At 51.7% G+C, this 15000-nt stretch overlaps 2 protein-coding genes across 2 annotated transcripts in view; both read right to left on the bottom strand.

Annotated features, from left to right (window-relative positions):
- Positions 1 to 7182: 7182 nt before the first annotated feature.
- LOC106812217 (urocanate hydratase-like) lies at positions 7183 to 10532 on the bottom strand. Its single transcript, XM_014816048.1, has 4 exons — positions 10437 to 10532; positions 9785 to 9866; positions 9499 to 9598; positions 7183 to 7620 (listed from the first exon to the last, which is right to left on the bottom strand). Exons 2-4 carry the CDS (start codon positions 9862 to 9864, stop codon positions 7480 to 7482), a joined length of 321 nt encoding a protein of 106 aa, XP_014671534.1. The 5' UTR covers positions 9865 to 9866; positions 10437 to 10532; the 3' UTR covers positions 7183 to 7479.
- A 3876-nt stretch (positions 10533 to 14408) lies between these two features.
- LOC106812209 (urocanate hydratase-like) overlaps positions 14409 to 15000 on the bottom strand; it is a 31486-nt gene continuing 30894 nt past the window's right edge. Inside the window, exon 14 of the mRNA XM_014816036.1 lies at positions 14409 to 14535. Within this exon, the coding sequence (XP_014671522.1) occupies positions 14511 to 14535 (25 nt within the window). The 3' untranslated portion in view covers positions 14409 to 14510. The remainder of the gene's footprint in view (positions 14536 to 15000) is intronic.

The raw sequence follows: 15000 nt of genomic DNA, 5'->3' as shown, positions 1-15000 counted from the left end.
CCAGGCATCATCTCGGCTCTAACCCTCTTCTTCGTGTGAGTGTGTGAGTGTCTGTGTGTGTGTGGTGTGCGTGCGTGTGTGCGTAGGGCGTGTTTGCATGCTTGCGTATGTGTGTACGCGTGCGTGCGTATCCGTTAGAACGTGCGTGCGTATCCGTTAGAACGTGCGTGCGTATCCGTAAGAACGTGCGTGAGTCTGAGTGTCTATGTTCCGTGAATGTTTATATATATATATATATTTATTTATTTATTTACTTATCATTTATTTATTTATAAATGTATAGATAGGCACACATTTCCTGCTTTTTTGCCTTTCACTGACAAACCCGCACAAATTTCCATGACAATCTATCGGCAATCAAACGAAAAATCTATGCAGCACAGCAGTGTGGTGAGTGGTACCGCTAAAAGTATCACCAAAACCTACAAACAGCACCTATACGAAGAACCGTCTTCAAAATTTCGTCTCTTCGCTACGAGCTACAACAAGTGGCCGGTCCACCCCCTCACTACCACCAGGCTCAACAACAAGGCTACTGAGGAGGAATAGTTTATACACACTCTCAGGGTCGATCATTTCCCGGCAGCCATGTTAATATTCATCGCGTGGCCTACAATCATCTATCACACATATATCATCGCCTGCATCTGCTGCTCCTTACTGGAACACGCGGCTGATCGTGACGACGATATGAACATCCCATAACACCTTGATAACATTCCTGATAACACGTATACATACAAATATCTATAACGCGTTGATAACGCATGCATGCGCTTACGTCAGATCTGCGCCGCATGACAGGTGGCGCTGTCAGCGCGACGATTATTCACAGTATTAGAACGGACGTTGTCAGTGTCATTATGTTACGATATCGCGACTCGTATCGTGATGTATTATTTTATACACGATGCACGCACGCGTGTGTTAACGCAGTGTTAGTATTAATGCTACCTCTAGGGTCGCCCCAGCAGCCGGGCCAAACCTCGCTCGAGGTGACATCGCCGCAGTCGAGTTCAGGATGTGTGAGCGTATGCGTGCGTGCATGCATGTCAGTGAACGCGTGCGTGCGCGTGCGCGTGCGTGTGAGTGAACGCGTGCATGCATGCATGTCAGTGAATGCGTGCGTGCGCGTGCGTGTGAGTGAACGCGTGCATGCGTGTCCGTGAATGCGTGCGTGTGCGTGCGTGCGAGTGAACGCGTGCATGCATGTCAGTGAACGCGTGCGTGCGCGTGCGTGTGAGTGAACGCGTGCATGCGGGTTAGTATGCGTGGCGACTTCTGTGTGCGCCGCTGAGGCACGAGTTACCGCCATAGAAATACTAAAATTTTGCACAAGGGAGAGATAGTGATCCGCTAGGGGACGGCTTTGATTGGCTAATTTTGTCTCTTATTTATTTTTATTATTTTTGGCTAATTTTGTCTCTTATTTATTTTTATTATTTTTGGCTAATTTTGTTGTTCTCCTGTTATCTGCACACGAGTATCCCAGTTACACTCTGCCGCTCTTCATTGCTTATAATATCAGATGATTATATATTCATTGATTATAATCACAGCCGTCGGCGTGGCACTCGCGCGCCACCTGTGACGTAGCATCTCAAACGCAGACGCACGCTGCCATCGCTCGGTGACGTACTTCATCAACATGGCTTTGAACGGCACCCGCGGGAAATCATCGCTAGGCACGCGTTTCTATGTGCTAATAGCCGTAGCTAGGTAAACAGTGCTCGGCGCACGGCTGTAGTGGGCGCTGTGGCATGAAAGGTTCTGCGGTGCTCTGAGCGAAAACGTTGAAGCTGCCGTGTTATTGTCTATGGTAAATATAAAACCGCTGCATGCTTGTGCGCGTTAGAACTTCGAGCGAAATAAGTATACATATATATATATATATATATATATATATATATATATATATTGTATATATACGGTCTATCACGTTGGTATTGTAGTGGCCAGACTAGGCTAATCTGTATAATGTGGCAAGAATGGGTGGGAAAAGTGGAACACCAAGTGGTAAATGGGGTAGATAAGGATAAAGGAAATGGTGATAATAGGAAGTTCTCGGTGATTGAGTATAGAGGGAGGGGGAATGAAGGGGGGAATTGCGTGTGTTACACGGCCGTGGTGCTTGCCGCTTGGTGCATACCCTGTACCTTGAGTTTGCAAAGTGTACTATTGTAGAGATATCTCTCCTTATGAAGCATACTATCATAGAGATATCTCTCCTTATGAAGCATACTATCATAGAGATATCTCTTCTCATGAAGCATACTATTGTAGAGATATCTCTCTTTATGAAGCATACTATTGTAATGATATCTCTCTTTATGAAGCATACTATTGTAATGATATCTCTCTAGCCGCTATAGTTGCTTGCTCGCACAGCGTGTTATATTCGTCTTTAGCATATCGATTGCGAACAGCGGATTTCTCGAGATGTATGTACTTTTTTTAAGATTCGTTGAGAATTGAGTATGATAATTTCATTCAGCGGTATGTATGAGAGGAATAAAGGAGCGGAGTACGCAATGCAGTCCACTGTAAAGCTGTTGTCTTTAATCGATGCCTGCATGGTTATTGATGTGCGTGCACGCGCGCACGAATACACGCTCTCTCTCTCCCTTCCCTTCACTCGCGCACTCGTTCTCTTTCTTTATCTCTGCATCTATCTTCTTCACCTCCTCTCTATCACTGTCGGACTCTCTTTTTCACCTTCGTTCATCCTTTCTTTCTCTTTCTCTTTCCTTCCTTCCCACCTCGTAAGACATATCCGGCCATATAAGTTGAGGCATTTTCTATTTAGTAGGTCTTAGGGGAGAGATAGTGAATATAGAAATAAGTTGTGGATATAGAAATCAGTTAACCCTAACCCTAACCCTATCCTTAACTCTAAAATAAAACAAAATTAGCCAAAAATAATAAACAATAAAATAAATAAGAGAAAATTAGCCAATCAAAGCCGTCCCCTAGCGGATCACTATCTCTCCCTTGTACAAAATTATTTTCGATTTGTACTCTTCATTCAGAAGAGGTACCGGTATCGTGCAAGTTATCTGTTAAGTTAACTAACGCTTTTCTGTCCGGCGATGTCACTTCGTTCGAGTTAGGCTACAGCATGCGGATAAGCAGTCATTTATAACGCAAGTCAATACATTTGCGCATATACTCGTGTGCGTACACGAATACGTGATACACACGCACGCACACTCACGCACACACACACGCACACACACACGCACACACACACACACACACACACGCACACACACACACACACAACACACACACAAATATTTTATCCTCGGTTGAATTATTTCAACCGCGGTAAAAATTGTTTATCCCCGGTTGAATTATTCAAGAAACGGTATTGCTAGGGTTAGAATACCGTATAGACAATCCGTTTAGACAATACTGTATAGACAATCCGTCGCACAGCCTGGTCGGGCTACCCTGAGACCTACTTGAAATAATATAGATAACCTATCTCTTTTATATTAGGTCTATCTATATTATTTATTAGCTCTTTTATTAGCTATTTGTTAGCAGTATTTATTAGCTCTTGATTATTTCTATGGTTGCCGTTCACGTGGCCGCAGTTAAATGCTTACACGGCGGCGATTGAACGCGATGATTCACGACCACTAAGCCAGTGTCGGCTAGTGTGAGAAATGTAACGCGGGGGCAGACGGAGAGAGTTGGGGAAAGGTGTAACAGAGGAGAAGAGAGAGCAAGAGAGGGAAGGTGAAGGAGAAATAGGCAGAGAGAGAGAGAGAGAGAGAGAGAGAGAGAGAACGCGCGAGAGAGCGATGGAGAGAATGTAGTGAGTGCGTTCGTTATTTTTCGGTCAGGGCTGATACCTTCTGCTGCAATGTTAGCACAACCTTCGAATCAATCTATCTGGTAAAGTAGAATTTCGTCAAGTGAAAAAAACATTAAATTTCGTACGTTCTCGCACCGGCTTTCGGTCAGTGGAGCGACAACGAACAGAAAGAAGGACAAATGCGAGATATGAAGAGAAGGATGGGCGTCCTGTGGGGGGAGGGGGAGGTGGATGCGAAATGATGGAGGAAGAGATGGGCGTGGAATAGGCGAGGAAGATGTGGACGTGAGATATGAAGGAGTGAGCGTGGGGTGGGGAAGATGTCAATCGTATACATGCCCTCTATTATCCGCAAATAGCCTGTCACATTATATCGGCTCTGTGTGTCAAGGTGTGGCCTGACAGCAGTGGCAATAGCGGACGGGTAAGATAAGAACTGAATATAAAAGGAAAAGTGATGGAAAATGAATGCGAGAGCGCGAGAGTGACAGAGGAAGGAAATTGAGAAGGCAATGGACAAGATAGGCCAGAAGAAAGAGAGGGAGTAAGAGGCAGACAGCCAGCCAGCCAGACAGACAGGAAGACAGACAGACGGATAGACAAGCAGAGAGGTAGAGAGGAAGAAAGAGAGCGAAAGAGATCGAGTGAGCGAGGGGGAAGAGGATAGGAAATTAAGATGGAAGACAGACAGAAGTCACGCCAGCTAATCTTGCAGTACTATCTGAACCTTCACCACCACAACGCACATTTGGCTGCGGGCGCCATTGTGCAACAACACACATCACTGACACGCATTTTCACACGCATTGTATCCGAGCAGATAGCAATTTGTCGAAAAGGCGTGACCCGTTGCCAGGTTAGCGTTGTCGTTGTTGAAATGTGTGTAGTTTAAAACAGAATGATCACGCGCTTGTATAAACTGGTAGGCAGCCAGAGAGCGTCAATTTGTCAACCAGGAATGAGCGTCAATGACCAGCATGCTCGGTGACGGGCTTTTTACAACAACAACAAAAACAACAACAACAACAGCAACAGACACGAAAACAACAATAAGAGCAACAACCACAAAAGATGAGAACAACAACTTACTAGAAAAATGAAATACACACCATACACAGACCGTAATTCATGTACGCACAGCTACACACGTGTACATGAACCCACACGCGCGCGCGCGCACACACACATCTGCACACAGACACATGAAATACCATATACATTGCCCTATATCTACGATATCCAGTTTAAACAGTTTATCATCCGTTGAGCTTCTGAGAAGGGAGTCGTGTTCGTTTCGCCCGATACATGCTTCTCTCCATCGTACCATGGTATGCCACAGCGTGCGTGCGATCGTGCGAGTGTGTGCGTGTGTTTGCGTGTATGGGTGCGTGTGTGAGAACGTGCAATCGTGCGTGCGCGTGTGTGTGTGGGTTGGTGGGGTGGGGGGCGTTGATGTATGTGCACAGGCCGCGTCAAGGCGAACGTGGGGCTGGTTCTCAGCAGCGTCCTTACACGCGTCAACAGTAAAGCTAACGCTGCGATAAAACCGAGACAATGCACAGCCAGTCACGATGAAGCTGTGTGATTTTTTTGACAGCGTGCGAGGACAAAGATTGTCGAGAGGATTATTTATCTTAGCACTAAACATCTTTGACAACGCCGGTCTCACCGGTATGCAAAGTCTGCTTGCCTCGTATGTAAGCTATACATCAAAGGAAAAACAAAAACCATAACGAACACGTTGATGTTTTATTACTGACGATTGTATATTTTTTAAACATAATTTATCCAGTAGATTTCAATTCACATGTTATATGTTATCAAAACAGTTCTCAGATATACAGCAACAAAAAACAACTAGTATATACCTCGACTCGCATACTCAAATAAACAGCAAACACTTATCATCTTATACACATATATATAATTAATCATCATCAAATTGATCATCATTGATTCTAACGGCGTAATTAACACCTATATTATGTAATTTTGGATGGAATGCTCACGTTAATCGTTAATAGAAACATTTTGCGTAGCGCACACGTACGTCCGCCCACCGACATTGGAATCACCCAAACCCACGTCAGTAAACGTGAAAAAATCGACCAGCTGTCCTTTTGCTATCATAAACAACTTAACGTGAAAGCGAGAGTGGCGCAGGAAGTGCCCGCCAACAGTTCCAGGTGAAAGTCTATACCAGGTGACTCCGTCGGTGGTTTCTCTTGCGACGTTGCAACGCCTGATGTTGACGCGTGCCGCCATGTTAGGAACGCACGAATCTGCTGCTGCTGCTGCTGCTGTTGTTATTTTTGTTGTTGCTGCTGCTGCTGTTGTTATTTTTGTTGTTGCTGCTGCTGCTGTTGTTATTTTTGTTGTTGCTGCTGCTGCTGTCGTTGTTGTTGCTGCTGTTGCTGATGCTGCTGAAGCTACTGCTGCTGTTACTACTGCTGATGCTGCGGCTGCTGATGCTGCTGCCGCTGCACGTGTGTTCACAGACCTAGTTATTACACAACACAGTACTAACGAGTGGAATATTTTGTCCCAATAGGCGCGAATCTTGACGAATATACGCAATGGGTTAATTGTTCGGTATCGGCAGCGGCGATGCACACGCACACACTAATACGCTTGCACACACGCAAACACACACATACACACCACACTCACTCGCACACTCACTCGCACGCACGCACGCACGCACGCACGCACGCACGCACGCACACACACACACACACACACACACACAACAAACGTGCACACACACGCACACACGCTACACTGCGTGACCTAGAGAGAACTTCATCTCGATCTGAACAGAGCTAGATGCGTCGGCTAGATATCGTCGCCGCTGAGCAACCTTGATGAGCGGCAGCGGCGGCGGCGGGCGGGTAGTGGCCGGCGGCGGATCTACCGCTATAGCTGCGTGCCTGTCCGCCTCGCTCTCCGCACGCGAGGATACACGCCCGCTCCGCGAGTGATTTATCACACACTTAAACAACACGCGAAGACAAGGTTTCACTTCACTCCCGAAATACGTTGGATAGAATAACAATTGACCAACCGTACGATCATCGGCAGCGCAAATACCGTGTGTGTGTGTGTGTGTGTGTGTGTGTGTCAGGCACTTGGAGCGTTTCAATAAAATATAATGCTAAATAAATACGAAATCTATTTCCTACCAAAGTCTTAATGTTTCTCTACTCTCTTTCGCCTATTATTGCCGACATATCGAAAGTCTCTATATATATATATATATGTGTCAGTGTGCGGCAGCGTGCGCGCAGTGTACATGTGTGTTGCAGAGGAGCATTTGCACGGCATTTACCGGATATTGTCGGCAATAATAGGCGAAAGAGAGTAGAGAAACATTAAGACTTTGGTAGGAAATAGATTTCGTATTTATTTAGCATTATATTTTATAGAAAAGCTCTGTGGTTACACCTACGGCACGCACCACGTGGCGTGTCGCGGCCGGATGCTTGAAGACCAAGAGCTCACAAGCTACTACTACGAGCACACGAGTGACCGCAGTAAGCCCACGCAGACAGTGCAGCGATGAGCCAGGCAGGCAGGCAGGCAGGCAGGCAGGCAGGCAGGCAGGCAGGCAGGCAGGCAGGCAGGCAGGCAGGCAGGCAGCGGGTGCCGGTGTCTGTCTACACGATGAAGGCTGCTGCCAGCATGTCGCCGTCGCTGACCTTGTGCGGCAGCGTGACCTTGAGACGCGGGTCGCTCTGCATCGTCCGCACGATCGTCTCCCGCGCATGCTCGTTGCCCGACCAGCAGCGCCGCGCCACCTGGTGGAGAGAAATACACCATTTAGCAAACTGACTAATTCATCTGCAATGACGCGTTTGCACGCGGCGTCGCCGGGTCGCCTTGACGACGGCGGTAGCGAGGATGGGGATGGCAACTGGGATAAATGCAAAGCAGATCGAGAAAAAAACGATGTAACGTGGAATCGACATAATGGATGCACGCAAGCCCCTCGTGCAGGCAGCTAGAACCGCCCATTCTCCACTCACCGCCAACAGCATACGTTACTCGCTCGCTCGCTCGCGTAATTATCCGGCATGTTTCTGCCTCATTGACGTATAACTCCCTCACAGGGAACCTAGCGGTTATGGCATGCAGTTCAGGCAGTCGGGGAGGATAGACGCACGCACTCACGCAATGTTGTTTTACGTAAAGCATCCAAGCCAAGCCTTCCAAGCATTCGATCCCTTGCCCCTACCCACCGCACCCACTACACCCCCACCGCCCCACACAATACCACCCACCCCACCCACTCCCACTGACCCCGCCGAAAACGACGCTTGACGCCTTGCCTTCATTAGTCGTGACTGTCTAATTTTATCGTTCTTAAAAATCAACACAGCGTTTCATTCATTCGCGCCCGTCAGGACGATTTCAATCTTCATCGAGTCACAGTGTTATCGTCACTGCGTTTGCTACGACCTCTATCGGCTCCCATCTGCAAACGCCGACAAAACCCGACTAAACATCTCTGAACGAACCGAAATGGCGGCCAGATCAGGTCGATGCGCTCCTACCTCATTAACCCGATCCTGCTCACCCCTACCCCATAAACTGTTCCAATATCTACCCTACGCACTACCCCACTTTTGCCCCTCGCCCCGTCCCTCTCACCCCGCCTCCCCACTCCAACCCCCTCCCTCTCACCCATCCCCCTCACCCCCATCTCCCTCAACCCCACCCCTTCCCTAAAACTAACCCCATCCCGCTCACCCCATCCCTTGCAAATTCAGCCACACCCCCTCACACTCCATTCCGCTCACCTCTTTCCCCCTCACATGCACCCCGACTCCACCCTTCGCCATAAAAGCTACAATAGGCGCGAATTTTCTTTCGCTGCACGCGCAAGCTCACGCAGTGTTGCCGGTGTAGCCGGTGAAGGGAAGGAGTGAGTTTATGGTGGGGTGCATGACTGTAGCGAGAGCTAGGGTCTCTGTGTGCGTGCATGCCTCCTGTCTCACCAGCCTGCGGCAACGCATGTAGCAGCAGCATTGCGCGGGTCAAGTCGTTCGATCACCAGCAATGCCACGGTGTGACATGCAAACTCGCAGATTTCCAATCTATTCGAGAGGCAATCAACAACGAGATTAACGCAGTGCTGCATCATTGTAGCAGAATGCACGCACACACTGCGCGATTTTTTAAAATCTAATTATCCAAGAGTGCCCCCTGGCGGACGATCCACACACCACAGTACTCTGCACCCTCCTCCCTCCTACACACCACAGTACTCAGTACCCTCCTCCCTCCTACACACCACAGTACTCTGCACCCTCCTCCCTCCTACACACCACAGTACTCAGTACCTTCCCCTCCGACACACCACAGTACTCAGTACCCTCCCCTCCCACACACCACAGTACTCAGTACCCTACCTTCCCTCCCACACACCACAGTACTCAGTACCCTCCCCTCCTACACACCACAGTACTCAGTACCCTACCTTCCCTCCTACACACCACAGTACTCTGCACCCTCCTCCCTCCCACACACCACAGTACTCAGTACCTTCCCCTCCTACACACCACAGTACTCAGTACCCTCCCCTCCTACACACCACAGTACTCAGTACCCTACCCTCCTACACAACAAAACCGAGAGACACCGTGCGTGAGACAGCACGCAGAGCCGTAACATACCCCGTTGGAGACGTCCCAGCCCAGCATGCTCTTGGCCCTCTCCTCTGCATCCTGTGATCCATCCAGCACCAGTCCAAATCCACCGTTCACCACCTCACCCCTAAAGAGACACACACGGCAATAACATACATGCATTAATAGTCAGCACCTCACCCGAATAGAGAGACACACACGGCAACAGCGGCAAAATACGAATTCTTACAATGCATGTGTAATGTGCAATGTGTCTTACGCAAACGTTATTATACAGATGTGTCTTAGTATCATACAATTAAGCTTAGCTTACCATCCAACACCTCCGCCATTGTGGAGTGAAACCCAGGTGGCGCCACGGAACGAATCGCCAATCACATTCTGCACGGCCATGTCTGCACAGTATGGAAAATTATTTTAAAATAAGTTTCTAAACATAATTAGACAAGACTTCGTCTGACGTGCGATGCGTCTGATGCTCAGAGGGGGATTATTCACAGACACACAAACCTGATATTTACTTAGAATTGTACCACAACATGGCAGGTACAGGGTTAACCGTATGCATACCCTCATCCTATTCATTAGCATAAACCTAACCTAACCCAAATCTCGCCTAAAATACAACCTAACCATAGCCATAACCATGACCTAACTCTAGCACTAACCCCTATGCAATTCTAACCCCAACCTAATCCTATTCCCAACCCTAACTGTAACTCTAACACTAACACTAACATTTACCCTAACTGTACAAAATAACACTAATTCTAACACTCACACTATTTCTAACACTAACACACTAACTCAAAACCTTATCCTAACCATAACCGTAACCCTAAACCTAACCTAACCCTAAGCCTAACCTAATCGTATTCCTAACCCTAATCCTATTCCCAACCCTAACTGTAACTCTAACACTAACACTAACACCAACTCTAACCCTAACCCTAACCCTCATTGACCTGCACAGAAGGCGGATCCATCACTGATGTTTGATGTTTCCCTGAAGGGACTGTCAGTGCCACTCACATCATGGTGGTCCCTACTAATGACTACCGGCGCCTGCAGAGAAATCACAGCAAGATAACAGCATGGAGAAAGTAATCTACTGCAGCCACATGCAGGCTCAGTGAGTACTGCAACTGCTGGTGCTGCCACCTGCAGGTTGAGTGACTACTACATGCACTGGTGTTGCCACCTGCAGGGTTATTGACTACTACATACTGGTGACTACAGGCGCGTTCACACGGAAGTTTTTGGCCCGAGCCTAATTAGGCCCGCGCCAGATTTGGCTCGAGCCGAGCGTTCACACGGACGGTTTTTCGCGCCGTGCCAATTTGGCACGAGCCAATTTGGTCCCATCAAAAACGTCGGACCAGGCTCGGGCCAAATTTAGCCCATTTGGCTCGAGCCAAACCATGACCGTGTGAACGCGGCCTACTACTTACATCGGTGCATGCTGCCACCTGTAGGGTCAGTGATTATTACACACGCTAATCTGTCATCTGGTCAATCCCACACACATACATACATACACACACGCACGCACACCCACGCACGCACGCACGCACACCCACGCACGCACGCACGCACGCACGCACGCACGCACAAACACACACACACACACACACACACACACAGAACAAACGTGCACACACACGCACACACGCTACACTGCGTGACCTAGAGAGAACTTCATCTCGATCTGAACAGAGCTAGATGCGTCGGCTAGATATCGAAGATTTTAACAACATATTGATACGATAGACCAAGCTTGTGGCCCTAAAGTTTCAGTAGTTCATCCCCTCCCGTGTAGCACACATCCACACAGCGCCAGTTGTCTGACAGACAAGTAATTAAAGATGGCGTCGCCAGCTGTGGGATTATTTCTCGGGAGGCATTGTAATCCATCCCATAACACGTACTATTATGATAGATTATACATAAAAAGCCTATAGCTCGAGAGTAAATAAATTCTCCCGCCGCAACGAGCGATCAACAAGCATTCACGCTTTCCTTTAGTGCGGAACGGAGTTTTTTTTTAATCCGACGTGGAATCTATTGAGAATACATGTGCGCACGACAACAGCTACAATTGGCCGTTTTCCAGACGGAAACACAGTTCACTACATAGGCTGCTAATATGTACACTTCAAATCTTTAGTCCCTAATAATACGTAGACGCATGCACGCTTGCAGACACTCACGGACGCAGACACCAACGCACGCACGCACCCACGCACGGATGCAGGCAGGCAGGCACGCACACACGCACGCACGCACGCACGCACGCACGCACGCACGCACGCACTCACCCACGCAGAAATGGACACTCACGAATACATGCACGCACGCGCGCACCCTACATGTACGACTTGTGCGCGGGCGACTGCAGCGGCAGGTTCTGCTCGGCGGTGGGGTCGGGCAGCGCGTAGTAGAGCTTATCCCAGAAGCGCGGGTCGGTGACGTGTATCGGGTGGCGGCTACGCAGCAGCATCTTCATGTCGGCGCTCACAGACTGCGCACTGATCGCCTCGAGCAGGATCGGCACGACGGACGAGCGCAGCGCCTCCTGGTGCACCGACGCGAACTCGAGCAGGCACCAGTCGCTGCTGATGAAGTCCTCCGAGAGCACGAGCACCGTGCAGCGGCTGCGCGTGATGCTCGTCGCCACCGCCTCGGCGAAGCTGGCGCCGCCCGGCGAGTCGCGGTGGTGCAGACAGAGCCGGTAGGGCGGCTCGTGGTGCTCGAGCGTTGGCACGAGGGTGCGCATCACCCAGTGCTCGTTGCTGCGGCTGTAGCAGACGTAGACGTCGAACGGCTTGCCCTTGGGTGCCGCCTGCAGCCGCGGCATGATGCGCACGCCGTAGCGACGGTGGCACGCCACCTGCAGGCGCTTGCAGTGCCGCGCGGCGACGACCGCCGCGATCAGCAGCAGCGCGCCGACGCCGACGCCGACGTACAGCGCCCACGAGGTGGCGCCGTCGTCGTCGGCGCTGGTCGCCGGCGCGGCGCCGACGCCCAGGTCGACGCCGGGGCATCGGTCGAAGATGCTCAGCAGGTTGTCAGCGGTCACCTCCCAGAAGGTGTTGTCGTGCGAGAAGTAGCAGTGCATGCTGGCGACGGCGAGGCGACGTCGCCGCATCAGCTCGTAGACGACGTGCATGTCGTCGTGGCAGCCGCACTGCATCGCGTTGTTGCGCAGATCGAGCTCGACGCCCCCCTCGCGCCCCGCCCCGTCCCGCTCCGCCGCCAGCAGCAGCTGCGACATGTTGCGTGCCAGCTCGGAGAAGGAGCGCAGCGAGTTTCCCTCGAGGTCGAGCGTGCGCAGCGACGGCGCGCCGACGACGGCGTCCGGCGCGACGCCGCGCAGCGAGTTGCCGCTCACGTTGAGCGACTCGAGGCGCGGCAGGTTGCGAAAGCTGTCGGCGCCGATGTACGACAGCGAGTTGTTGTAGAGCGAGATCGTCTGCACGTTGGGCACGTCGCGGAACAGATTCGGCGGCACGTCGGCGATGGCGTTCGAGTCGAGCTCGATGGCGCGAAGGTTCGGAACGTCGAACAAACCCGGCGGGAGACCGCCGCCGCCACCCAGCCTGTTGCCGCTCAGCCGCGCCGTCCACAGGTTGGGCGCGCCGCGCAGCAGGAACACCGGCAGCTCGGTGAGAGCGTTCGAGTCGAGAGCGAAGAAGCGCAGCTGCTGCTTGCCGTCGAGCAGCGTCTCCGGCAGCGCTCGCAGCCGGTTGCGCGCCAGGTCGAGCTGCACGAGCGCATCGGTGCCCGCAAACTCGTCGCTGCGCAGCCGCGAGATGGCGTTGCCGCCGAGCAGCAGGTACTCGAGCTGACGCAGCGCCTGGAAGGTTCCCGGATGGATGTTGTCGATGCGGTTGTCGGCGAGGTTGAGCGTGTAGTGCGTCGCGTCGCGCCGGAACATGCCGTCGAAGGCGGTCGGCTCGACGTAGTCGACGAGGTTGCCCTGCAGGCTGACGATGCGCAGGTCGGCCGGTCCGGCGAGCATCGCGCCACGCACGCTCCGCAGCTTGTTCTCGGCCAGCATCAGCTTCGCGAGGTTGTCGAGTCCCGCAAACGTGTGGTCGTCGACGTCACTCAGCTCGTTACCCTGAAGGCTGAGCAGCAAGAGGCGCGGCGCGAGGTCCGCGGATCCGCCGCCGTCGCCCGGGTCGGGCCCGACCTCCGACATCCAGTCGACGACCTTGAGAGAGTCGTTCGAGAACGCCGTCAGTCGGTTGTAGTTGAGGTAGAGGTCCTCTAGAGCCGGCAAGTAGCAGAAGGCGCGCGCCGGGGTGTCGCCCGTCGCGACGCGCGCCGCCAGGTCCCCGCTGAAGACGACGGGTATGGCGCCGGCGTCGACGCTAGCGATGCGGTTGAAGGCGATCTCGAGGCGACGCAGGGACGTCGCGCCGCGGAACGTCGTCGCCGACAGGTGCGTGATGCGGTTGTAGCCGAGGAAGAGCTCCTCGAGCTGGCTCAGCCCGTAGAACGCGTAGTCGGCGACGTCGCTGATGTTGTTGCTGCGCAGGTTGAGCACGCGCAGCGCGGCGTGCGTGTTCAGACCGCAGCGCAGCCGTGGCACCCCCGTGTAGTAGATGCGCGGCAGCCGACTGACGGGACAGTTGTTGATGACCATCTCCTCGACGCTGTGCACGACGGCGCGAGCGAAGCCCGGGTCGAAGGCGACGTGCTGACGACACGAGTAGATGGAGACGACGGCGCTGCCGTGACCGATCTCACCCAGCACGTCGGCGATGCTGCGAGTCACGTTCACATGGCAACCGACTCCGATCTCGGCGCCATCTTTATCGACCATTTTCGCGCAGTCCATGCCGTCGTCGCCCGTGTTCACCCTCGCGCCGGCGACCAACGTCAGCAGGGCGAAGCAGTAGACGACGCAGGGGTGCGTCAGCGTCCACATTCTGCTGCTGTTGTTGTTGTTGTTGTTGTTGTTGTTGTTGTGTTGTTGACGGTTTCTGTCGGTGTTTGCCAACTGTACAACAGTTATCGCGGCCGATTACGCATTAGCGGTCTCGTACTGTTGCGCTGCTGCAAATTAAAGTAGAGCAAGATGTGTTAACCGCACTGCGCGTGCGCGTGCGTCACGAGACGCGGCGGCAACTACCGAGTACTGCGGAACAGCGACGACACGCGCGTCACTGCTGCCGCCGCTATTACCGAGCGTTCTACGTAGAAGTAGGTCGCTGCCAAATCACATTTTACCGTGTCACTCGCTCTCGATTTACACCCTCATATACACCCACCCACCCGCGCCAATCGCTCACTTATCAGAAACAAGCAAACGCATGAAATTAGTCATCAGCCGCATCCCATCTACACAAGCGCACACACGCACACACACATGTATACACACATAAGGCGAGAAGAAACATGTATTAGACCAAATGTGATGAGCGTTTCTCTGCTCTCCGCAAATTCTAAATAAAAAATCACCTACACACACGCGCTCGGTTCGTCACACACACACTATATACACGGTGCGGCGCTAGTGAC

This window comes from Priapulus caudatus, unplaced genomic scaffold (assembly GCF_000485595.1).
Source record: "Priapulus caudatus unplaced genomic scaffold, Priapulus_caudatus-5.0.1 Scaffold20, whole genome shotgun sequence".
Lineage (NCBI taxonomy): Eukaryota > Metazoa > Priapulida > Priapulimorpha > Priapulimorphida > Priapulidae > Priapulus > Priapulus caudatus.
The sequence above is the reverse complement of the archived record's forward strand: the minus strand, read 5'-3'. Positions and strand labels throughout refer to the sequence as shown.